This window comes from Eptesicus fuscus, chromosome 14, assembly GCF_027574615.1.
Source record: "Eptesicus fuscus isolate TK198812 chromosome 14, DD_ASM_mEF_20220401, whole genome shotgun sequence".
NCBI classification, from domain to species: domain Eukaryota; kingdom Metazoa; phylum Chordata; class Mammalia; order Chiroptera; family Vespertilionidae; genus Eptesicus; species Eptesicus fuscus.
Genome location: NC_072486.1, coordinates 61,447,710 through 61,473,164, shown reverse-complemented (window position 1 = coordinate 61,473,164; position 25,455 = coordinate 61,447,710). Strand labels below are relative to the sequence as shown.

Sequence of the window (25,455 nt, the reverse complement as noted above, 5' to 3'; positions counted from 1 at the left end):
GTTGCAAAGGTTAAAATTTTCTTCCTTTTTACGGCAGAATAGTATTCCATCGTGTAAATGTACCACAGCTTTTTTATCCACTCATCTACTGAAGGACACTTGGGCTGCTTTCAAATCTTGGCTATTGTAAATAATGCTGCAATGAACATAGGGGTGCATATATTTTTTCTGGTTGGTGTTTCAGGATTCTTAGGATATATTCCCAGCAGTGGGATCACTGGGTCAAAAGGCAGTTCCATTTTTAATTTTTTAAGAAAACTCCTACTGTTCACAGCACCAGTCTGCATTCCCACTAACAGTGCACAAGGATTCCCTTTTCTCCACATCCTGGCCAACATTTGTTGTTTGTTGATTTATTAATGACTAGAGGCCCGGTGCATGAAAATTCATGCACTGGAGGGGTCCCTCAGCCCGGCCTGCCCCCTCTCACAGTCTGGGAGCACTCAGGGGTGGGAGGTGACCTGGTGATCAGGGGAAGGTGACGCCCCATCACACCTCTTCTACTGCCACTGCCGGCAGCGCAAGCCTCAGCTGGCCTGGTTACCTGAGCCTCGGGTGGCCCTGGGCAGCTGGGGAGCTGACATCTGAGGCTTGCCTGCGCCTCGGGCCGGCCCTGGGCGGCTGGGGGGCTGAGGGGACTGGGAGACTCCAGAGGCAGATGCGTGGCGGGGCTGAGGGGACTGGGCGCCACCATCTTGTGGTTGTGGGCACCGCCATCTTTGAGGGTGTGGCAGTCAAATTAGCATATTCCCTCCTTATTGGCTGTGGGGGCCACCATCTTTGCGACGGTGTGAGGGTCAATTAACATATTCCCTCTTTATTAGATAGGATAGCCATTCTAACAGGTGTGAGGTGTTATCTCATTGCAGTTTTAATTTGCATCTCTCTGATGATTAGTGATGTTGAACATCTTTTCATATGTCTATTGGCCATCTGTATGTCCTCATTGGAGAAGTGTTTATTCAGGTCTTTTGCCCACTTTTAAATTGGATTGTTTGGGTTTTTGGTGTTGAGCTTTATAAGTTCTTTATAAATTTTGGATATTAACCCTTATCAGATGTATCATTGGCAAATATATTCATCCATTCAGTGGGTTCTTTTTCCATAACTTTTATAATAGTCCTTTTTCTTGGCTCTACTCGAATAGCTCGAAATGCCAAGCATTCTAATCTAATTCCTCTAATAATCTATGCTAATAAAAGGGTAATATGCTAATTAGACCAGGTCAACCGGCCATCTTCCGGATGTCTGACTTCCTTCTGGACAAAGCCATGGTGGTGGGGGCCAAGGCAGAGGCAGTTTGGGGTCAGATCAGGCTGGCAGGGGAGAGCAGTTAGGGGCGAGATCAGGCTGGCAGGGGAGGGCAGTTGGGGGCGAGATCAGGCCAGCAGGAGAGGGCAGTTGGGAGCAACCAGACCTGCAGGGGAGGGCAGTTGGGGGTGACCAGGCCAGCAGGGGAGGGCAGTTGGGAGCAATCAGGCAGGCAAGCAGGTGAGTGGTTAGAAGCCAGTGGTCCTGGATTGCGAGAGGGATGTAATGACCCTGTTTCTAGTGGTAAAGGGGACACTAGTAGTCCATGGCATGCAATGGCAAAATACTTAAATTATCACCTCAGACAAGCATAATGAAGAACCTATAAAAGGCTTTGACCCAGTAGTTGCTGCCACAGAACATTTTTTAAAAAATGAGTTGTATAATGGGTTAGTTGCTTCTAAGTACTACACTGGAGAACTTGGTAAAAGAAAATGAGCTCCGAGTTTTAAATTCACAGCTCAAGGTCTGGGTAAGTGACTAGAAATGTTCTATATTGCTTTAATAAGAAGCCTATGTCATATGGACACAGGGCTGAGATTGCTGAAAGGCATACTCTGCAGGCTGAATTACAATGCAAATTCAATTCACACCCTTGTAGGGCATCTTATGTTAAAGTTAGGACCTTGACTGGGAAGGAGCTGGGGCCCTGAAAATTGGAATGGAGACATATAGGCAGACTCTGATGCAGTTGAGTACCTTGAACCCCTAAATTCCACCAAGCCTCCTTTGCAAGTGCAAGTAGTTCTCCACCCTCTGTCCGAGGAAAATCATCTCCCTTTGCCTGAAGAATGTGTAATGGCCTCCCCTGAGATAGTTGCCTTACAAGGGACTGCTGATGTTCCTGAGGACCCACTCCCAAACTTCTCATTATCTAGACACATAACCAGCCTCAAATCCCAGAAGGTCCTGGGGGTCCGACAAAAAATGTGGCCAGTGATGATATGCAATACCTCCCAAATGGACTGCCAAGATTTGGACAATTTACGTCAACAGGAAGGTGGAAAATATATATTCCAGAATCCCCTTCCCTGGTATGGTTCTGAGCTAGAGCTGGGCAAAGAGAAATATGTGCCACAGAAGACAGGAGACAAGCAGCAGCCATTGTGCTCTGAAAGTCAGGGTGGTCTAAGGCAGTGGTCGGCAAACCGCGGCTCGAGAGCCACATGCAGCTCGCGAGCCGCGGTTTGCCGCTCTGTTGACGAATGAGTTTGCCGACCACTGGTCTAAGGTAATGAGAGACAGATGCGGAGCCTCTGGCAGCTCTAGTTTGTCCTCACTCTTCTTTACACTCACTCCATGTCCTCTTTCCCACTCTGCATCCAGCTCTTCTCAGTTGGCAGCTTTGCTAACCAATGGCAACCCCACGCCCACCAGAAACTTGACTAAGAATGTGGAGAAGTGGAAGCTCTGTCTGCTGACTCCCATGCCAGTCCACTTCGGCAGTGTCATGCCAGAAGCTGGGTAGAAACAGCCTTTATGGCTGTACGGTAGATCCATGGGTGAGTAGCTTTATTCTATAGACTTCATTCTTTTATTTTCATAGGTCCTTTAGTGAACATTTTAGGAAAATAAACAATTTTAAAGTAATTTTAAACATTTCAAGCAACCTTCCCTAATTTGGAGCACTCTGAGTTCCCCAAGGAAAACAAATAAAAGCAGCTTTCTCAGCCTAAAAGAATAAAATAAAAGGACTTACATCGTTAGATTGAAACAATCGAGTCATGGCAAAGAAGGCTTCTGTAGCTTCTATAGTTCCAAAGTGTTCCCCCTAAGTAAAATTGAAAACAATAATTAAGGATTTTCTTTTTATTTCTGCAAAATTCTTTTAGAATGCAGGGGGGAAAATCTGTTTGTAAACAATGGCCTTTTTGCTTTTTCTGACATAGCTATTTATCTGCTCCTTATTTAAAATAGTTCAGTAACACAGAAGGTGCTATAAAAGTTCTAGAATAGTGGTCTCTAACTTTACAGCAGGAACTGTTTTAATTTCCCTGAAGAACTGTGATTTACAAGGAGGTAGAGATGATGGCAAGTTGAGTTCCTAATCAGATTGCAATGTTATTATTTCACTTCCTACAAGCAGAGATCATACGCTATACCTTTCTATAATCCAATGCCCATCACAAGCCGGGCATTCTCATTGGAACATAATAAATATTAAACTGTAAAAAAATATTAGGGCCCTAGCTGGTTTGGCTTAGTGGATAGAGCGCCGGCCTGCAGACTGAAGGGTGCTAGGTTCGATTCTGGTCAAGGGCACATGCCTGGGTTGTGGGTTCAATCCCCAGTGGGGGGCGTGCAGGAGGCAGCCGATCAATGATTCTCTCTCATCATTGATGTTTCTACTTCTCTCTCCCTCTCCCTTCCTCTCTGAAATAAATAAAAATATATTTAAAAGAAAAAAAAGAACTATTAGGAATCCAGAAAACATAACTTAAAAGAACCCACTAAAAGGGCAGGAATCAGGTGAGTTAAATAAAAGGCTTAAGGGACTGCTAATAGATCTCAAGATACTTGCTCAAGCCCCTAAAACATGTTTTGGATCAGAAGTTTAATGTGTTCAATAAAACAGTTGAGGATCTTGCCAAAATGCAGATTCTGACTCAATGGCTCTGGGCTGAAGCCTAAAATTTTTCATTTCTAACTAGCTTCCAGTAATGAGAATGCTGCTGATCTGAGAACCACATTTTGTGTGTGTAACAAGGTATTAAATAACCTATTTCACTTACAGTCAAAACACTGCAGATCACAGGCTACCTGAAACATTGCCATTTCAATGTAATGTCTTCATTAAAGCAATCCGATAAAATGTCAGGCCCAATCACTTTCAGAACTTTAAATTTCACACAGAATATAAGTAATCTTCACTCTATTTGTCATGAGTCTAAGAGTAAGCCAATTTAGATGAAACACTTTGAAAGCTTAGGATGAAAGACAAAGTATAATAGTTTACAATTGCTTTAATCAGAATATCCAACTTGCTCATCAGCAAGAGATTTTCCCTCTTACTTTCCTAACTGCTTCCTGAACACCTAGAAGGCCATGTACTTTTCAGTCATATTGGTAAAACCTGAGTGCCTACTTGACTTAAAACTCAGAAAACATATAAATATGCTAACTCTGGTAGAAATTTAAACGTATTTTTCCACTAAGCTCCCCCAAGATCTATGCAAAAGAAAAAACTATGATTCCCAAACCTGTTCATGTATCAGCCTGTGCTTGGTAAGTTCCTTATCAAGATAATTAAATGTTTCAACATGCGTTGCCCATCAAAGAGCTATTGGCCAATACAAAAGTATATGCTACTCAGAACCAACACCAACTACTCAACACTCTGCTTATATAATGGATTTAGGTAACTTGGACACAACATGTGCTATGAAAAATTAAATCAAACTAACTGTGCCTTAAATGTTTCCAATATGATACCACAGAGGAATATGGCTTTGTGAACTTTATTTAAAAGTATGTACTTGGCCCTGGCTGGTTTGACTCAGTGGTTAGAGAGTCAGCCCACACACCAAAGGGTCCTGGGTTTGATTCTCAGTCAAGAGCAGGTACCTGGGTTGTGGGTTTCATTCCCGGCCCCGGTTGGGGCTTGTGCAGGGGGCAACCGATCAATGTGTCTCTCTCACATCAATGTTTCTCCCTCTCTCTCTCTCTCTCTCTCCCCACACACACACACACCCCCCCCTTTCTTTCCCTTCCCTTCCACTCTCTCTAAAAAAGAAAAAAAAATCAATGGAAAATACCTTCGCTTCCACTCTCTCTAAAATCAATGGAAAAAGTATCTTCAGGTGGGGATTAACAACAACAAAAAAACTATGTACTCATTGCTCAATCTCCATTTGCATACTATAAAACTTTATTATGTCTCTAGATGAAGTCTTCAGTCATGAAGCATAGTAAAGATGAAATATTCTCATGGAATTAAACTGGAAACCACAGTCTTCTTAGCACCATATGTAAACCATCAGAGAGTGTGAGGGTGTGTGTGTGTGTGTGTGTGTGTGTGTGTGCGTGTGTGTGTGTGTGTGAAACAAAATCACATTTTCTAAGGCCCTAGAAATTTTATGAAATGTTTTAAATCAACAAGAACAAAAAAATAAATACATTTAAAAATTTAAATTAGTAATAATAATGGCAAATAGACGCTATTTCATTTAGGGCAAATATTTTGTTGGTTTTGTCGGTTATATCCCAGTGTCTAAAACAGTGCATAGGACAGCAGATTAGTAATAAACATTTGCTGAATGACGGAATGAAAACTATTCCTGAATGCTTACTATGTATTCAGGACTATTCTCAATGCTTTATATTTATTATCTCAGTTAATCACTACAACTTCATAAAACAGATATTATCATAATCCCCATTTATAGAAAAGGACATTAAGGAAGAATCATATTGTTGTAATGGTGGAGTAGGGATAATAAATATAAAATTTGAATATTAAAAGCAAAGCTTTAAAACATCACTATATACCGACCCAGACCCCAAAAAGGATAAAATATCAATTTAGAATATGTCTAAGGTTCTGCACTATGTTTTTTGAGGAACATAAAAACCTCTGAACAATTCTAAACAACATGTTTTAACATTAACTAATACTTGTTAAATTCAAATCAATGTTGAGAATCTACTATGTGCTTAGCTGATTTAGTACTTCATGTATAAAAGTACTAGTATATGTCACAGTCCTTGTCTCAAGAAGTTTTACATATTATTCTATTAATCAAATATTGTTCATTTTTTAAATAATTGAATTTAAAAAAAATAATTATACTTACCAGAAAACTACTTTACTACGTATTATGTATTTCTATTCCAGGCCACGAATCTGAAGAAAATTAAAATAATTTAACTGGAGAAAATTAAAATAATTTACCTGGTTCAGTAAGTAGATAATCTTTGTAAGAATATGCAAACATCTTCTTGGGTTGATGGGTGTTTCATTGAATAGACGAGCCTAGAAACAAAAAAATCACTGTTATATACATATTCTATTTTTTCTATCTCAGATTACAGAAAATCAACCTTAATAAAATAAAGACTATTATGTACTTTAATAACAATATACAAATAATGTTAACTACCTATAGTTTTCCATTTATAATGATATATAACTTATTAAATGTGACCTTGATTTTCCGTTTTATACTGTCTTTCCCTTAGATATTCTGCTTCAACTTTGTAAGCTCTGTAAAGAATCACAATATTTATTGATATCACTTGAATATAATGAGTTTAATATCTATAACTTCCTTCAATAACCCTGCACTAAACACCTCTTCTGGCATTATATTTAAAATTCTCAACATGTGGCCCTGGCCAGGTGGCTTAAGTTTTGGTGTGTACACCAAAAAGTTGTGGTTTCGATTCCCAGTGGGGCCTGTACAGGAGGCAATCGATCGATGTTTCTCTCTCTCTCTTTCTCTCTAAAAATCACTAGACACATCCTCCATGAGGATTAAATAATTTTCAACATGTAGCACAGTCTAAATGTTTGTGCATTTCTCTCTCCTCTGACAAGCAAACCCTTTTCCTTTTCCCTTAAGTCTATATTCTCTGAACTCAGATATATTCCTTAATTCTTATTTCAGATCTCAGCATTCCAGGGGCTCTCTGCCCACCATTCTAAAATGGAATGGAAAAGAACACAATATACTTCCAAGCCATACCTCCTGTAAGACAGTACTCTTCTCCAGATGCCGAAAAGGATTGGAGCCACTACCTATAGTATAAAACAAAACATATCTTTAATAGCTGTCCTACACAAACTTATTTTCTGCAGGCTACTGAATGTTTGGGATCTCTCAACCTAAGTGAAGCGACCACTTGGATATCACAGAGATAATCATTACTAATATGCATATAAACTAAACATAATCATTTTTATTCTGAAACTACGTCTGTCATTGCTTTCTTGTAAGATCTTGTACTTCTGCAGGAACCCTGCCCAAATGAGTGACTTCTTTGCCCTGTCCTCTTTTTTTATATGAATATTACAAGTATCTGTCATGTCCACAGGACCAAGATTAATGAGATCACGGTTAGGGCCCTTTGGAGTTCCCTAAAGGCGAGCACGATTTTGTGTGTTTCTAACATTTACTGTGAGGCAGAAGAGGTTAGCAGATCATCATATAAACCTAAAGGTGGAAGGGGCCATGGAGGTTTTACTAACCCGACCTTCTACCACGCTTCATGAGAGCAGCTATCAAACACTGAGTTTTGTTCTGTTTGTTTGCAAGGTGGCTTAGCATCTTCCTCTTCTGCTCTGGGCCACGGTGTCAGGGCCAACTCACTTTGGGGCGCATTGGAAGATCTCTGTACCATGAGCCGGGTATGACCTCTGGGAAGCAGACAGTGTACAGATCCCCAGGAAGACGGTCAGGCACAAGGCACCTCCAAGTTCACACACACACACACACACACACACACACACACACACACACACACACACACGTCCGGTGGATCTGAGACTCGCTCTGGGCCTCGCACTACGAGCACCCCTCGCCTCTCACTCTTGCACACGCATCCCCTCCCTCCGCCACCTCCCCGGCGCCCGCCGCCTCGGCGAGCAGCCCACCCTAGGCGAGCGGGGCGGAGCCGGCTGCGAGGAGCGGCGCCCAGAGGAGGGGAGGGGGCGGGGGCGGGGGCGGAGGGGAGGGGGCGTGGGCGGGGGCGGAGGGGAGGGGGCGTGGGCGGGGCCGCCGAGCAGGCTGGTGCGGCGCGGGGGCGCCTGCGCGACCGGGCTGGGGGAGGGTCCGGCGCCGGGGGAGGGGCTAGGGGCCGGCCCCGCTGGAACGGCCCCCGGCACACCGGCGCCCACGCCCCCGGGCTGCAGTCCCCAGAGCAGGTGCGGCGGGCGGGGGGAAGGGACCCCCCGCGGCGGAGGGTGGGCGTCAGAAGCCCAGCGCGTACCAGACTCCTCGTCCTTCTTGTCGAATTTTTTAAGCATCTTGGACGACTTCCCAGCGCCCAGACCCACCGCAACCTTCCCAGGCGCCGCAGCCGAGCGGAAGAGGCTGCAGGAAGGCGGGCCCCGCGCTCTGGCGCGGGTTGGGCCGCCGTCGCGTCACTCGGGGAGAAGGCCCGCCCTCCCCGGCTGTCGCGACCGCTCGGGTCCCCTGGGGCCGCGGCCACGCCCTCTTGTGTTCCCCCAGCCTTCGGGGGGCGGGGCCAGGCGCCGGGTCCCCGGCCGCGTGGTGGTCGCTGCTGCGATGGGTCGGAACCGCACGGCCCACCTTGCCAGCGACTTGGCAGCCCGTGCTCACAGTGGGCGAATGTGGTTTTATTTGGTTGACATGCCCTGGAAAGCGTCTTCTGCTGGCCTCTCAGTCCGTGGAGACCGAGGCGGGAGGCCTGAAGGGTTTATTTTTACTTAGTGACAACGGTGTTGTTTAGAAACCACTGCTTGACCCTTCCATTGCGGAAGGCACTCTCCCCAGGCGCGGTTTTAGTGGGCTTCAGTTCCAGGAGCGATGCAAGGGTTAGTGGTTCCCAATACACCTTCCTAGGCAGCATGTCACTTTCTGACTCCTTGGAGACTGCAACAAAACACAGGGTACCTTGGTGAATGCCGATTTCCAGAGGGTCCAACAGGAGGCATGAAATGGACGCACTTGGAGGGGCCAGTAAAGTGGTCTTGACTCTTAGTAAGAGCACGGACTACCATTCCCAACCTTGTTTATAATTCTGGATTCCTTACCGGCCTCAAAACCCAGTTTAAAACACTGCCAGTTTAGAGTCTTCCCTGTTTAACCTCGCCCCTCTCAAATGATGCCATCCACAACCACACTGTTACCCATGTAACTCTTACTAAGTTAAGGTACAGTCACTTGTATATTCTTATACCTCCTTAGCCTTTTCCCTAAGTGTGTTGGCTTTGAGTCTCAAAGATCTATTGAGTGCTCTGAAATTCTTCAATGGGTCCCAACTGCCTAGTGGAGAAAACCCAAGCCCTTAATCATATATAACCCAGGGCCTTCATGAGTTGGCCCCTCTATCTCATACATCGAATGTGCTATTATTGGTGCTTAATTAAGTGTTTAACACTTACTAGTTGCCCCATGAACGTTCTTAACCCTTTGCACTCGCTTGCTTTTTTCTCGATTCCTTTATTCTAATGCTAACTGTGTCAAGTCACACTCGACATCCGAGTGCAAAAGGTTAAATGAATGATAACTTGTAAGGAGCATTCTCCTTACACCCTCCTCCATTCTATGCAACCTTATGTCAAACCCCTCCCACCCCATGCCCTGCCTCATTCCGGAAGACACTCCTGGACCTCTGAGACTGTGAGACTGACAGACTGACTTATCCTTTGGCCCTTCTAGAACTGTTTTTCTCAAGTGTGATATATTCATACTACTGGGTCGTTTTAGGTGATACATAAACATTTCAAATTCTAATTATTATGAATTTGATTAAATGTCAGGGCAAAAAAAAAACACCATGTAATTAGTATATCAAACCCATGTTAATGATATGGTATTAATTAGGACAAGAACAAAATCGTTAAATAAATAATAGGGCAAATAACGTATATACCAGAACTTTTAAAGTGGTAGGTGATGCAGTGGTTGGGAAGCACTGTGCTATGGAGTCTTGAAAATTGAAGATTTAAGCAGAATTCAAAACCTAGCACCACTTGAGCCTCTATCAGTTCTTAGCTTCTGAGCTACAAGGAAAAATAGTCTCCAGAACCTCCATGAGAGATCTCGACTTGCCCTTAAGGTTGCCCCACCTGCCCACATCTCAGTCCTGTAAGCCACAGCTTGGAACGAGAGAAGCTTACCATCTTTCTTCATATCTCCTTGAGAGACTTGAGCAAAGGTGAGCTGAGGGAACATATTTTGCTGCTTCCTCAAAGTGCAGACTGTTGAATACTTCCCTTCACTCTTGAAATCATTCTTGGTGGAAAACCTTAACAAAGAAAGCTCACTTAGTAAATCCTAGGGTTGGGTGTTAGTGGAACCAGTCACTACACTCTCAGATTCCAGGGGAGGAGAGAAGGCGAGGATAGGTGTTCATTAGTACAGAGCGGGAATATTGTTCAGTAAGACGGATGTTTCTAGAACCTAGCCTATAAACCTGTTAAGGAAGTTCAGAATCTCCTCTCTCCTCTCCAAACTGGATATAGGCTGCTCGTAGAACAAGTTTCAAATAAAATCTCATAGCACATTGTTCCTATGCTATAGCCCTTATCATGCCCTGGGTGGGGGGGGGGGGGGGGGGGGATTTTTTTCTGTTTCCTCAAATCATAGATCTTTGAATATTTTTTTCTTCTCTCTTGAAAATCCTTCTTAGTGAAAAACCTTAGCTTTGAAGGAGTTTCTCTTTCCTTAGGGTGTAAAAGATATTGGGGATTGTGTGTTATGAATCTACAGTTGTACCTTTCTATACCCTAACAAGCAGAAAGTATTAAATCGTGTTGAAAGGAGATGGTAACATGAATAAGGTAATGATGGGAAAGAAAAAGAACAAGAGCAGCCAGGACTTCACCTAAACAGTTGTTCTTGCTTGGATTTGGCATCCTTCAACCGTGTCACAGGGAAGACTGGTTTCAGCTTAGGCCTTAACCTTTTTTTCTGAGCCAATGGGGGTAGGTAGGTCTCAGTGGGTTTGAGCTGATCACTTTCCTGCTGCAGAGGAAAGAAGAGTAAGTAAGGGAGTCAACCATGGGCCTTGGGACTTAAAGTTCTTGGACTAAGTTCCAATCCCCAACACGGTTGGACCAAACCTGTCAGAGAAGGAAGCAGGCACTCAGAAACCAAAAAAAGAGGAAGCAGTTCCGAGTGGGCTAACCCATGTTTGTTTCCTTGCCAGATGACTTGTCCACAGCTTTGCCAGCTTCCTTAGTACTTGATTGAACTTGCCCCCTGGCTCTTTGAAGAGCGTGGTGGAAGAATTTACCCGGTTTTGAGAAGGATTCAATTAGTGAATTGCTTAGTAAATCAAACATTTGATAATAAGGTGGGGGGAAATCCATAGGACTCTACCTTCCTTTCTCAGAGATGGCTACCTCATTCACATTCTATTTTCTGAAGTGAAGAGGCCACCGAATGAAATGTTTTGTGATGTAATAATGCCACTTTGTAAAGGTTACAGAGTCAAAGACTTTCAGAAAGGATAGTAAAAGTCATCTAGTCTAACCATTTATCTGATACTCATTTCACCTACACAATATCTCTATCAAGTGGTCAATCTTCCTATACCTAAAACACCAACCTAGCCCACCAGTGTGGCTCAGTGGTTGAGCATCGACCTAGGATCCAGGAGGTCATGGTTTGATTCCTGGTCAGGGCACATGTCTAGATTGTGGGCTTGATCCCCAGTAGGAGGCATGCAGGAGGCAGCCATTCAATGATTCTTTCTAATCACTGATGTTTCTATCTCTCTCCCCCTCTCCCTTCCTCTCTGAAATCAATAAAAATATATTTTTTAAAAACACAACCTGTTTCATCTTTGATCAGCTGATAGCTATAACTTCTAACTTATAGTTCAAATAGAACAAATCCAGTGTCTCTTCCACAGAGTTCTTAAAGAATTTGGAGAAATCCATCAAGTTTCTCCTAAGCTATCTCTCTGTCTCTTCTAGGCTCAACATTGCCAATATTTTGAATTTTTCTTTATATGACATGGCTTGGGGTTCCTATTCTCCTGATTTATCTCATTATAACTCATTTGGGAAAGTTAAAATTTATATTCTTCCCAATGTGCAGCCATCTGAAATGAAAACAATATGTGAGATGTCACAATTGCAAGACATATCCCATCACCCCAATAAAGTGTCAGATGTCATCAACTCTTCTAAGAACCTACTATTCAAATTATTATCTAAACTACACTATCTAAAATCACGACTCAAACCCATCATGCTCAATTCCTTTGTCTTGGCATTTATCACATGTTTATATTAACTGTATGATTGCTTATGATCTGTCTGTCTACCTCACTAGAATTAAATTTCATTTGGATGAACTTTGCTTTAGTCACTGATATATCCCTATTACCCATAACAGTGCTTGGCACATAGTAGGTGCTCAACAAATATTTGTTGAATGAATGAAAAAATAAATGAATGACCAAACTACTTAATTGATATATATTGAGCTTTTTCTTTTAGAATTTTAAAGACTTTTTAAAAAATATTTGCTGCTGAACATGTCCTTTTAATTCTGTACTCATCCTATATAATAAAAGCCTAATACACAAATTGTCCCCTTAACCGGGAGTTCAACCGGGAGTTTGATCACTCTCTATGACATGCGCTGACCATCAGGGGGCAGCCCAGAGCATGGCAGGTGTCAGCGACGTGGCGCTGGCAGTGGGCAGCAGTGGAGGTGCTACCGGCCCTGATGGGCCCCGATGAGAGCGGGACCATCAGGGCTGGCAGGATGGTGGAGCAGGTGAGCGGGCGGCGCCAGGCCAAGGTGGGTGCAAGCAGAGCCTGATCGCCCTGCCCATCATCCCGCAGACAGTGACCAGCAGTGGTGTTGGGGGCTGGGCCACTTCCCAGCTCCCAGGTGCTGAGGGAGCTGGGCAGGGGCCTGATTGTCCTGCCGATCGCCCTGCAGACAACAATCAATGGTGGCGGCAGGGGGCAGGGCACTGAGAGAGCTGGGCAGGGGCCTGATGACTCAGGCAGAGGGGGACACCCAGGGGCCCAGGTGCTGCCCAGAGCCCAGAGGTCAGCTGGGACCTGCCCTTCCATGCCAGACACTCAGGTGTTGATTGCCAGCCAGGTCTAGGGACCACATCTATGCACAAATTTCATGCACCAGGCCTCTAGTTCTCAATAAGCATCTCCAGTTTTGAGGAACAGGCATCCATCCATCAAAGTTACCTTGTCTAATAGGAGTTTTATTGTAAGAGCACATGTGCCTAGGAAGTAGGACATAGCTAACAATTTGGCCACAAAAAGAGCAGAACCTGAACAGAGTTAGATCTCATAGCAGAAAAACAGGAATGAAAAAATTATTTCAAATCCAAGATAGCACTAGTTAAGTACCACCACTGCATGAGTTTATATATCTTGATTCTACATCATATCGTTAATGTCTCTCCTACTTCTTCCTGACTGCTTCCTCCTCTCTATTCACTCCTTACCTTACCCTGTATACCTTTTTTCTATCTATAGCTTCTGCTTATCTGTCTATATAGAAGCCTTGTATGCAAATTATCCCCTTGGGAGTTCAACCGGGAGACCAAGAGTTCAATCGCTTGCTATGATGTGCGCTGACCACCAGGGGCGGCACAGAATGAAGGAAGGTCCCAGCTGGCAGCTGGCAGCCAGGGAAGGAAGGCCCCAGCCAGCAGCTGGAAGGCCCTGATCAGCCCTGATAGCTGGCTAGGCCTAGGGACCCTACCCATGCACCAATTTTGTGCACCAGGCCTCTAGTTCATTTATATTCCCCTATTATTTCAACCTGCCCCTATTCTAGTCTTATTGTCTCTATACTATCTTCTTTATTTTTTAACTGTTTAAAATACATTTTTATTGATTTCAGAGAGGAAGGGAGAGGGAAAGAGAAACATCAATGATGAAAGAGAATCATTGATCGGCTGCCTCCTGCATGACCCCTACTGGAGATCAAGCCTGCAACCTGGGCATGTGCCCTTGACCAGAATCAAACCCAGGACCCTTCAGTCCACAGGCTGGCACTCTATCCACTGAGCCAAACCAGCTAGGGCTTTAATTTTTTTAAAATTGATTTCAGAGAGAAGGGAGAGGGAGAGAAAGAGAGAGAAACATCAATGATGAGAGAGGATCATTGACTGGTTGCCTCCTGCATGTTCCCCACTGAGGATTGAGCCTGCAACCCAGGCATGTGCCCTGACTGGGAATGGAATCGAACTGTGATCTCGTGGTTCGTAGGTCAACACTCAACCACTGGGCCATGCTGGCTGGGCTAGACTATCTTCTTTATTGCTTCTCTGTGTCCTTTCAGCTTTCATTCCCACTACCTCAATATTTTCCTTTTCTAGTTCAGATGCCTGTAAACAAGAATCTGATTAACTGAGGGATTTGGGTTGTTGGTAAGTTGGTTGGTTTCATTTTTGGTTGATTTTGTTTTGGTGGTGACCACCACAGGTCACTAACCAACCTATTTTGCTTTCCTGGGTCTGGTGTGCTTTTCTGTTCCTAGCTAGGAGTAGAGGACCAAGTCTAGTTATACAAAATAAGCCCTAACCGGTTTGGCTCTGTGGATAGAGCGTCAGCCTGCAGACTCAAGGGTCCCAGGTTCGATTCCAGTCAAGGCCATGTACCTTGGTTGCGGGCACATACCCAGTAGGGAGTGTGCAGGAGGCAGCTGATCGATGTTGCTTTCTCATTGATGTTTCTAACGCTATCCCTCTTCCTTCTTCTCTGTAAAATAATCAATAAAATATATATTTTTAAAAAATAAGACCTATTAGGGCATCCTTTCCTTCATGAACTGTGGTAGTTTCATTTTGCTGAGAAGGGGCTATGAGTATAGACATGTGTGGCTCATTTGGTTGAAAGGTGGTGGGTTTGATTCCTGGTAATTTAAAAATAAGTAAATAAATAAATAAATAAAAAAATTTTAAAAATAGCAAGAGACACCATAGGCAAGATGTTAATTAACTCCTTTGTCCGCATATAACTTTGGATACTAGTATTTTATCTTCTATTTGAAAAGAAATCTCTCACTGCCATTCATGTAGCAACTAAGGAAATACTAATTCCAAATTCACTACACTCTATTATAAGAATCTGTTTTGGGTAATTCCACTCCCAGCTTCAAATTTCTGTTATAACTATATTCTTTTGTTTGTACTTTCATTTATTTCATTTAATTTCTTCTTGTTATATTAGGCCCTCTCTCAAGACTATAAAGGTTTGTTTTTATTAATTGACTAGAGGCCTGGTGCATGAAAATTCATGCACAGGAGGAGGGGTTCCTCAGCCTGGGCCTGCCCCTTCTCACAGTCCAGGAGCCCTCAGGGGCAGGAGGCGACCCGGCGATCAGGGAAAGGCGATGCCCCATCACACCTCTGCTGCTGCCACTGCCGGCAGCACAAGCCTCATTCGACCCTGGTTACCTGAGCCTCGGGTGGCCCTGAGTGGCTGGGCAACCGCCATCCGAGGCTTGCCTGTGCCTCAGGCCGGCCCTGTGTGGCTGGGGGGTAGAAGGGACTGGGAGACTCTGGAGGCAGGTGCACAGAGCAACTGGGACTGCCTGGTGGCGGACCCGGCCTTGCCGCATGCCTGCCACCCCACAGGGCTGAGGGGACTGGGTGCCGCCATCTTGTGGCTGTGGGTGCCACCATCTTTGAGGGCATGGCAGTCAATTAGCATATTCCCTCCTTATTGGCTGTGGGCACCACCATCTTTGAGAGTGGGGCAGTCAATTAGCATATTCCCTCCTTATTGGCTGTGGGCACTGCCATCTTTGCAATGGTGTAAGGGTAAATTAGCATAGTCCCTTTTTATTAGATAGGATTTTAGAGAAAGGAAGACATTGATTTGTTGCATTCATTGGTTGCTTCTTGCATGTGCCCTGACATGGGACTGAACCCACAACCTTGGCATATCGGGACACTAACCAACTGAGCTACCTAGCCAGGGCTATCAAGATCTTTTTTATATCCGGATTCCTTAAACAGATATTCTTCACTTCCTCTGCTGTTCATTTAGTTCCAATTCCTCAGCATCTCTTACCTTGATGATTGTAGTAACATCATAACTAATCTTTCTGATTTTTGTCTCTTTCTCCCAACCTCAAAAAAAAGGGGGGATATTTGATTATATCCTTTTATCACCTGCCATTTACTCTCTTATAACTCTCTAAATGTGCCTCACTTGCTCATGTCTCCATGGCTTTGCCCTTCCCTCTGATTGGAATATTCTCCTACTCGTTGTCAGGGGTCATCTCTTCTGTAAAGCCTCTCTGATTACCCCTTTTCCCTCAACAGAACTACTATGCGTTCTGTATCTTGTATATTCTTTTTTAAAATATATTTTATTGATTTTTTACAGAGAGGAAGGGAGAGAGATAGAGTTAGAAACACCGATGAGAGAGAAACATCTATCAACCACCTCCTGCACACCCCCTACTGGGGATGTGCCCGTAACCAAGGTACATGCCCTTGACTGGAATTGAACCTGGGATCCTTCAGTCTGCAGGCTGACGCTCTATCCACGGAGCCAAACCAGTTAGGGCTTGTATATTCTTTTATGATTCATACTAGAGGCCTAATCGGACTTAAACAGGCAGTTGGACATCCCTCTCACAATCCAGGACTGCTGGCTCCCAACTGCTTGCCTGCCTGCCTGCCTGCCTGATTGTCCCTAACCGCTTTTGCCTGCCAGCCTGATCACCCCCTATCCACTCCCCTGCCAGCCTGATCGACGCCTAACTGCTCCCCTGCCCGCTCGATTGCCCATAACTGCCCTCCCCTGCTGGCCTGGTCACCCCTAACTGTCCTCCCCTGCAGGCCTGGTCCCCCACAACTGCCCTCCCCTGCCGGCCTGGTCCCCCACAACTGCCCTCCCCTGCCATCCCAGTCATCCCTAACTGCCCTCCCCTGCAGGCCTGATCCCCCCCAATTGTCCTCCCCTGCAGGCCTGGTCCCCCCCAACTGCCCTCCCCTGAAGGCCTGGTCCCTTCCAACTGCCCGCCCCTGCCAACCTGGTCACCCCTAACTGCCCTCCCCTGCAGGCCTGGTCCCCCCCAACTGTCCTCCCTTGCAGGCCTGGTCTCCCACAACTGCCCTCCTCTGCCGGCCTGGTCACCGCTAACTGCCCTCCCCTGCTGGCCTGATTGCTCACAACTGCCCTCCCCTGCTGGCCATCTTGTGGCGGCCATCTTGTGTCCACATGGGGGCAGCCATCTTTGACCACATGGGGGTGGCCATCTTGTGTGTTGGAGTGATGGTCAATTTGCATATTGCCTCTTTATTATATAGGATATCTTGGTATATTATAATTACTCATTTATTGATCTGTCTCTCCTGTTAGACTCCAAGTTCCTTCAAGATAGAAACTGCCATATACTAGTAATCATCTTTATATTTTAATTCTTAGATTAGTGTATGTTCACTGATTGGTTACTAAATTGGATTTGAACTTTTTAGTATATAACAGAGTCCCAAGTGTCTGGATACTGTGATAGTGAATTCCCTGCTCTGTTCCTCTTCCCTTCTCCTGACACCCAAAAGCAACAGGTATAAAGTATAACCCTTTACTCCTTTCCCATTTAGGTATTCATTCCTTTTCCTTAGTCTTCATTTTTCAGTTTATCCTTTATTATTTTATATTCAACTAGAAAACCAATGGCTAATTTATACCTTGTTAACTACAAACTAAATATCTTTGGCTAAGGAGAAACAATTTCAAATTAAGACTCTCCTTTCTCTGTGCAATGAAGTTTCATGACCCAAATTTGTCCAACTCTTTCTCTCAGTATTTCCAGGCTCTACAGATTCTGTTTGGTGAAGCACATGGCAAAGAATTAGAGCAGTGTTTCTCAACTTTTCTAATGCCACGACCCTTTAATACAGTTCCTCATGTTGTGGTGACCCCCAACCATAAAATTATTTTCGTTGCTACTTCATAACTGTAATTTTGCTACTGTTATGAATTGTAATGTAAATATCTGTGTTTTCCGATGGTCTTAGGCACTACAGCAGTGGTTCTCAACCTGTGTGTCGCGACCCACAGGTTGAGAACCGCTAGCAGGGTCGCCTAATACCATCGGAAAACACAGTTATTTACATTACAATTCATAACAGTAGCAAAATTACAGTTATGAAGTAGCAACGAAAATAATTTTATGGTTGGGGGTCACCACAACATGAGGAACTGTATTAAAGGGTTGCGGCATTAGAAAGGTTGAGAACCACTGAATTAGAGGGAAGAGGTTGGCTCCTGAATACCATGTTAAGTTAGCTTCCTTCTTCAAGCTCATGCCTAATTCTCCAGGGTCCTTACTTAGGGTGCCAGGAAACTTCTCCAGGTGCCATTACCTTGACCAGTAACTCCTTGGAAAAGAAATGTGGTTCGGTGTCCTTTCCTTGTTGCTCCATAGGAGAGGGGAGTGGGTTATTGGTCATTATAAGTATGGTCTTATCTTGATCATACTCTGCGACTTTGAGCATGAAGCTTAACATTTTCCTGTTTCGAGCCACAAATTTCTGCAGTTTGGTGGGCTTCAAAGGCTCATAATACCGGCTCTGAGGCAGACAGACAGAAAGGTTTTCAGAGAGACAAAGAGATTACATCAAGAGAAGGTTAATAAATCCTTTGGCTAATCTTCTGCCTCTGTGGGGTAGGGACAGAGGCAGGACAGGGGCTGGACAAATCTGCTCTGAAATATGTTTATCAGAAGAAGTCTGGATCTCACTGGCCCTTTCTGCCCTCAGAGTATTCCCCACACATTGACTAAGGGGCTGAGGAAATGACATGGAAAGCTTTCCACAATCAAGGGAGAAAGACGACTTAATTCTTATGAACAGAATCTGTTCCATACAACAGGGCAGAGAGATTTCTACATTAAATCTCGCTGGTCTTCTCTACAACTCTCTGAGAGGCAGAGGCTAGAAACTGCCAGGGACCAAATCTCCTTGTCAAGGAGTTTGGAGGGTGGGGGTGACACCAACGTTCTCACTCACTAACGCTTTCCCACGGGCACAACTGCATTACCATGCATAATAGGCACAGCGTTTTAAAAGGAATAGCAGTCACAAAAGACAGCATGTCACTTAAGATGTGGGTGGGGGCAGAGGCAGTTCCACTAAATTTGCTTTTCTGTCAATAGGGGGAAAGCGGGGGATTGGACGGGGAGGAAGGGAGAGGGAAAGAATAAAACACCCTCTGATTATTAATATGTTTTCTCAACTTAAAAAGACTATTTCAGCTACAGGGACCACCTTCTTCCCAGTACCTCCCCCCTCCCTCACCACGGCCTTTCTCTACAACTGCCTCTAGCCAGCGTCCTAGGGCAGCTCTGCCTCCCTGACCCAGCAGCCTGTGCAGTCACAGAGGTGGCAGCATTTGGAGGCATATGTTCACTTTGTCTCCAGCTTCTACCCCACTGCTGAGACTTGCTCTTAGGGATCTCGGTGGGAGCAGGGGCGGGGAGGGAGGAGGGGAGGGAAAGCTTTTTCCACCTACCAATTTTGGATGGACTGTGTAATACCGAAGGTTCTCTGGAACAAATTTCGATTGCCCAGCTGCATAAGAAATCTAGAGACAGTAATCAAAATTAGTGGTTTCTAGCTGCACTGTCCTAAGCAATATTCCATTCCTGACTCTCACTAAAATGTGGTCGCCCAATTAACGAAAGGGAACCCTGTGCTTCGTGTTTTGCACCCTGGGTTTCTGGAATGAGGGCCACAGCATGGAGAGCTGGGTTCTGAGACATCCTGACTGGGAAGCTTGTCCATGGAAATGGGGACCAGTTTTATGAAATGTTAAGGAGGTGAAGTAGACAAAGGCAGCATTAAAGTTCAGACTGGGACAAGTCACTCCAAGGGATCACACCTCCTTCTTCTGCCTTTTCACTTCTGTGGGAGTGGAATCAGGTCAAAATCAACATGTAACTTGCTTCTCACCGCTTTAAGGAGAACAGGAAGTCACCAAAGGGCGATAGCTTAAGGTTGTGAATGAAGGGAGCCCTGGGAATTGCTGCCCACGGAGCCGGGAGCCGACAGGCTCACAGAGGAAGGGAGAAACAACATTTTACATTTCTGAATGTTTCTGTGGCATGTAATTCTCCCCAAAATGTTACCAAAAGTAACTGAGTGTTAGGTAAGACTTCTGTCTGCCACTGTGCATGTTTTGGCTGGTGATTGGCAGATTGAGTGTGTGCCTGGTGGTAGAAGCGCTGAGCCACCTGTGTCTCCCATGCTAAACCGCCCCCCCCTCTCCCCGCTCATTGCCCAGCCTCAAGCTTAGCCCCAGGTTACCTAAGGATGAGTAAATCAAAGGGATGACACTCCAAAGTGAAAAAAGCTGAGGTACCTCCTGCAGGCTTAGCAAAATGAGAAATCAGAACAGAAGGGAGGGAACATCATCCTAGTACTTGGGCCCTAAAGATTGCCATGTCCCCAGGAAGGTGATCTGGTAAGATGGGGTACAGAAGAAAGGGAACATGCACTTGAAAGGGTTAATAAAGCAATGAGGTGAATGGAGAAGTGGAAAGTAGTAAGAATGGGGCAGATGTGGGATGAGGGCAGGCCATTATTATGCTCCTGAAAGAAAATGTCAGGAGTTGGCAATTCCAGGGAGTTGAGGAAGGACAGGGAGGAGGTCTAGCAGAGTCACTCCATACATTGCTTTGGGAGCGTGGGGTGAAATATGGGACAAATACAAAGATGCAATAATTTAATTTTATCACCTTTTGGAAAACTGAAGTCCCTTTGTTCGAAATAAAAGCATATTGTGAAAAACCTGCTTCATAGATATGATATATAAAATACATATTTAGAATCATATAGAAGTCTAGGAAAAAAAATCTGGGGGAAAGATGTAAAGGCTTTTCTTCTACAGGTTTAAAAAAAAAAAAGAATTATAGTCCTGGCTGATGTTGCTCAGTGTTTAGAGCATCAACCCACGCATTGAAGGGTCATGGGTTTGATTCCCAGTCAAGGGCACATACCTGGTTGCAGGCAACCAATCAATGTCTCCCTCACATCGATGTTTCTCTCTCTCCCCCTCCCTCCCTTTCTTCCACTCTCTCTAAAAAATAAATAAATAAATAAATAAATAATAAATAAATAAATGGGAAAAAAACAATTATAGTGGGGAAGGTCTCTGGGCAAGATGGTTTAGCCCTGGCTGGGTATCTCAGTTGGTGGAGTATTGTCCCAATACACCGATGTTATGGGTTCAATCCCCAGAAAGGGCATATACAACAATCAACCAATGAATGCTTTAATAACTGGGACAACAAATTGAAGTTTCTCTCTCTCCCTTCCTCCCTCTCTTTCTCTCAAATAAATTTTAAAAAATATGTTTTCACTCCTGAATTTTTCTGAGATAGTGCATCTCTGTTCCAAATTAGTCTCCAGCAGTTCACAAAACCCACAAGAGTGTCCAAATTGGAATATGTTTTAGTTTTATGTTGAATAACAGTATCTCTGGCCAATAAGATAAAAGTTGGCCTGAAAAAAATCACTTAAGTAGAATAAACCTGAAGATGCAACCAAACTTTTGCTGCAAGAAGTGGCCATGTGCCCAGCCAGCATGGCTCAATGGTTGAGCATCAACCTATGAACCAGGAGGTCACGTTTCAATTTCCGGTCAGGGCACATGCCTGGGTTGCAGACTCAATCCCCAGTGTAGGGCATGCAGGGGACAGCTGATCAATGATTCCCTCTCATCACTGATGTTTCTATCTCTCTCTCTCCTTTTTTCTCTGAAATCAATAAAAATTATATATATATATATATATATATATATATATATATATATATATCTTTTTTTTTTTTTAAAAGGAAGTGGCCATTAATTCTAGGTAAGTCAGAGTTTAACACTCACACCCCAAGATCCCTGGTTTTGTACCCTGATTTATTGCTGTTGTGTCCTATCTTTTCTCTTTTCTCTGTCTCTGTTTACCTCGAATAAAATGGATCAATTAACCTTGCTATATGACTCTTGACCCTTTTTTTTGCTTTTCAACAGAAAGTTTATAAGACACAGCTTATAAAATATTCTAAGCTACTCCAAAGAAAGATTACAAACGAACATTTGTTAATTCTCTTCCTTACCTCATCACCATCCGCATTTCCTTTCTCAGGTTTAACTGCATTAGTTCCTGGAGTCTTTGATTTGTCATATGAGGAGCTGAAAAAGAGGCAGAACATCCAGTTGCTCAGAGGCCTGGTCTTCTGCATGTTTTCAATCTCCTTAACAAAGTCGGCAGCCTGACTTAGAAGAGCCCTATTTAGGAGGTGATCACTAACTGAAAAACCTATGGATAGTAAAGAATAGGATTCATTATCCAGCCTGTGTCCCAGGGCAGCGGGCGGGGGGTGGGGGGGTGGGAGGGGGAAGAAGAGGGTGTAGAGGGGTAGGGGGTAAAGAGACAGAATCTCAGATTGAAGAGTTAAGCAAGTGGGACCTCTTGGAGACATCTGATGAGTTAATTTCTTCTCAAATAGGGGTTTCAGACCACTAAAGAAAGTGCTCTAGTAGACTGGTTAAGGAACTTCTTTTAGGTGGCTGGCCCCTCAGCATACCCTTGAAGATGACCTACTTCAATTTTGAAGGCCTACTTGCCTCTCCCCATGGAAATGGTTCTGCCTGCACCAATGATTAGCCAATGATTCCATAAGAAGGAATATAGTTATGGAACTTCACAAATAAAATTCCCATTTTCAATGCTCACGCTTGGGTTCTGGGCTCCCTTGTGTTCCTAACCATATCTAAGTTTCTCTTCCTAGAAGTGGGGTAGTGAAAATAATAAACAATAGTAAACATTCTCATACTCTGCTCTTTCCCTTACACAGATACCACCCGCCTTTGTGGGAAAGAGGGCAAGGGGCAGAAGTTGTGATCTTTGTATTTTTTGTTTGTTTGTTTGTTTTCTTTTTTCTTAGAAGTTGCAGTCTTTAGTAATAAAGTATTTTGGATTCCTTGACTGATTCTTATCAAACCCATTACTTCCTGAACATAGTAAAAAACGCTCAGCAGTAAGATTGGGTTTATAACCAAAATAAGTAGACAGTTCCCTTCTTAGAGACAGTTCCCTTTGGGGGGTTATCTAGTTCAAATTAAGTAGGATCCTACAACTACTTCAACTAGACCTCTCTCCTTTAAAAATGAGGTTAGCAGAGTAAGGACCAAAATAAGAAAAGTAGAAATAGTCAAGCTATGTTGTTGGTGGGTCAACGGACTATAGCATGGTACAAATGAACCCAAATCCAGGATCAATCCCATTCGAGGGTGGCCTGCTTCTACCTCAGGCCAATGTGGCTCAGTGGCTGAGCATGATCCATGAACCAGGAAGTCACAGTTTGATTCCAGATCAGGGCACATACCTGAGTTGCAGGCTGGATCCCCGGTGTAGAGTGTGCAGGAAGCCCCCAGTCACTGATTCTTTCCTATCGTTGATGTTTCTCTCTTTCTCTCTCCCTCTCCCTTCATCTCTGAAATCAATAAAAATACATATTTTTTAAAAATAGTTTTAAGGGGAGCAGATGATACATTGTGGTCAGACCAAAATAAATTCATCCCCACTTAACATCTTAAAGTTTGTGCCCTTTTGATGTGTCCTATTTCCTTAAGTTACCTAATAATAATATATTACAATTTTTATTGTACCACTTTAAAAATAAATCCTCGGTATCTAAAAGGTAGCACTGGATTCCAGATACTTTTCTTCAAGGACAATTTACGGCATAGAGCTGCGTGAAAAATGCTTCCTCGGCCCAGCTGTGTCTAACTTGGACAGCCTGGTGCTTTTCTTTTGGCAAAGCTACTCCAGTTGCTGCATGAAATCCAGACCAAGATCTGGTTTTCTATCTGAGGACAGTGAGTCAATTGAAGCATTTTTAATGAAGGTTTACTGTGTGGCTAGAACTGTTCGAAGTGCTATCAGCTACAAAATAAGTTCCTATAATATGGTATTTATAACTTAGTTGGGCAAATAAGACTACACACTTGGGAAGTCTTTGGTCCATTGCTGTTCACTGCTAAATGGGCCAACCCAAAGCAATTAATCACCCAGACGCCAAACTCAGTGCTTCTGAACGGTCCACGTTCTGTAGGGGTTCGATTCAATACAAACACTGTTTCCTTAGCACACACTGTGTGCCCGCCCCATTCTCGATCCTGTATGAGAAACAAGAGAAGACTGATGGGAGGAGGAAGTGACTGTTAAATCTGAAACAGACGTGAAACATCTCTTGGGGCTTCAACTTTCTAATCTGTAAAAATGGAGAGAGTTAACCAAATGCTATCAAGGTGACATTCCAATTCTATGATGTTGGTGAGATTTATCTACATAAAGACCTGAAATAAAATTAATCCATGTGTCAGTAATGGAGGAGAGTTGGAGGAGCAGACATCCTCTCTCAATACAACCATGTTTGTCCAGGGAGTTGCCACATTTTGATAATTACAAATGGAAGAAAAGAGGTGAGGATTTAGAACCCACCATTTAGAGAAAAGAGAGGGTTAGTGATGCCTGGGGGTGGGGGGGGGGGGGAAGATGTTTCCGAAAGGATGTGGAGATTGAGCTGGGCTTGTAGGATGGTTTGTGAAGTAGCCTAACTGGGAAATTACTTGTTTTTCTTGTTTTAGTAGGAGGGGATCAAATTTGGGGGCCTTGACAATTAAGTAGAACTTTGATAAGGCCTATCAACTGAAGCTCCTATAAAGTCTATGGGTTTGGAGGCAAGGTCTATGTTAGTGTTGATAGGGTCAAAGGTGATTATTTGGGGTTATATCTAGTTTGATCATCTAGACAGAAACCCTAAAAATGATTGTCTGAAGTTTATGACTAGGCTGAGCTAAACTGTGAAACTTAGAGGGAAATAGGCTAATGAGCTTTTCACCCTTTACTCACATTTAGTTTTTCCAGTTCATCTTTATATTAAAACAAAAATAAATAGGAGCCATCAAATTGGAGGGCACAAATCTTGTGCTGCTTGTCTGTAACTCAGGGTAGGAAAAAAAATCACAGAAACTATGTCAAAAATAAGAATGGAAAGATGTGGTGTACAATACCTCAAATGACACCAGGAAATCTTAATTCAGGGAAGAGGGGGAGAAGCCTTGATACGGAAACTTTCTATTTTGAAAATATCTGAATTATTCTTTTCTTGATTCTGGAGGAGACACTGGGAATTTGTGATGAACAGGCAATCTAGAATGCTGAGGTGTTCTATGTTGGAATCAGAGAATGGAAAGCACAAACAAAATCTGCTCCAAATTTTTTCCCCTAACCTCTGACTTTCACACACACACACACACACACACACACACACACACACACACACACACACTGATCTTTTCACCATATCTTCTTTTTATTTTAATCCTCACCTAAGGATATTTTTTTTCCTATTGATTTCTAGAGAGTGCAAGGGAAGGAGGGGAGGAGAGAGAGAGAGAGAGAGAGAGAGAGAGAGAGAGAGAGAGAGAGAGAGAGAGAGAGAAGCATC

General features: G+C 43.8%; 2 protein-coding genes across 4 annotated transcripts in view; both read right to left on the bottom strand.

Annotated features, from left to right (window-relative positions):
* COPG2 (COPI coat complex subunit gamma 2) overlaps positions 1-8,336 on the bottom strand; it is a 184,763-nt gene extending 176,427 nt beyond the window's left edge. Inside the window, exons 1-4 of the mRNA XM_054726471.1 lie at positions 8,239-8,336; positions 6,996-7,048; positions 6,203-6,283; positions 3,011-3,082 (exon numbers count right to left, since the gene is read on the bottom strand). Coding sequence (XP_054582446.1) covers positions 3,011-3,082; positions 6,203-6,283; positions 6,996-7,048; positions 8,239-8,275 — 243 coding nt within the window. The 5' untranslated portion in view covers positions 8,276-8,336. The remainder of the gene's footprint in view (positions 1-3,010; positions 3,083-6,202; positions 6,284-6,995; positions 7,049-8,238) is intronic.
* Positions 8,337-8,587: 251 nt separating this feature from the next.
* On the bottom strand, positions 8,588-25,094 carry TSGA13 (testis specific 13). Of its 3 annotated transcripts, none has more exons than XM_054726353.1 (9): positions 25,019-25,094; positions 23,951-24,121; positions 23,329-23,436; positions 22,057-22,132; positions 19,460-19,531; positions 18,313-18,519; positions 10,822-10,961; positions 10,115-10,242; positions 8,588-8,864 (listed from the first exon to the last, which is right to left on the bottom strand). In XM_054726353.1, the coding sequence occupies exons 2-9, from the start codon at positions 23,968-23,970 to the stop codon at positions 8,695-8,697; spliced, it is 921 nt and encodes a 306-aa protein (XP_054582328.1). In that variant the 5' UTR covers positions 23,971-24,121; positions 25,019-25,094; the 3' UTR covers positions 8,588-8,694. The 3 variants fall into 3 exon arrangements, with proteins under 3 accessions (XP_054582328.1, XP_054582329.1, XP_054582327.1); XM_054726354.1 differs by having other exon boundaries at positions 10,822-10,958; positions 24,858-25,089; XM_054726352.1 differs by having other exon boundaries at positions 24,858-25,088.
* Between the last annotated feature and the right edge of the window lie 361 nt (positions 25,095-25,455).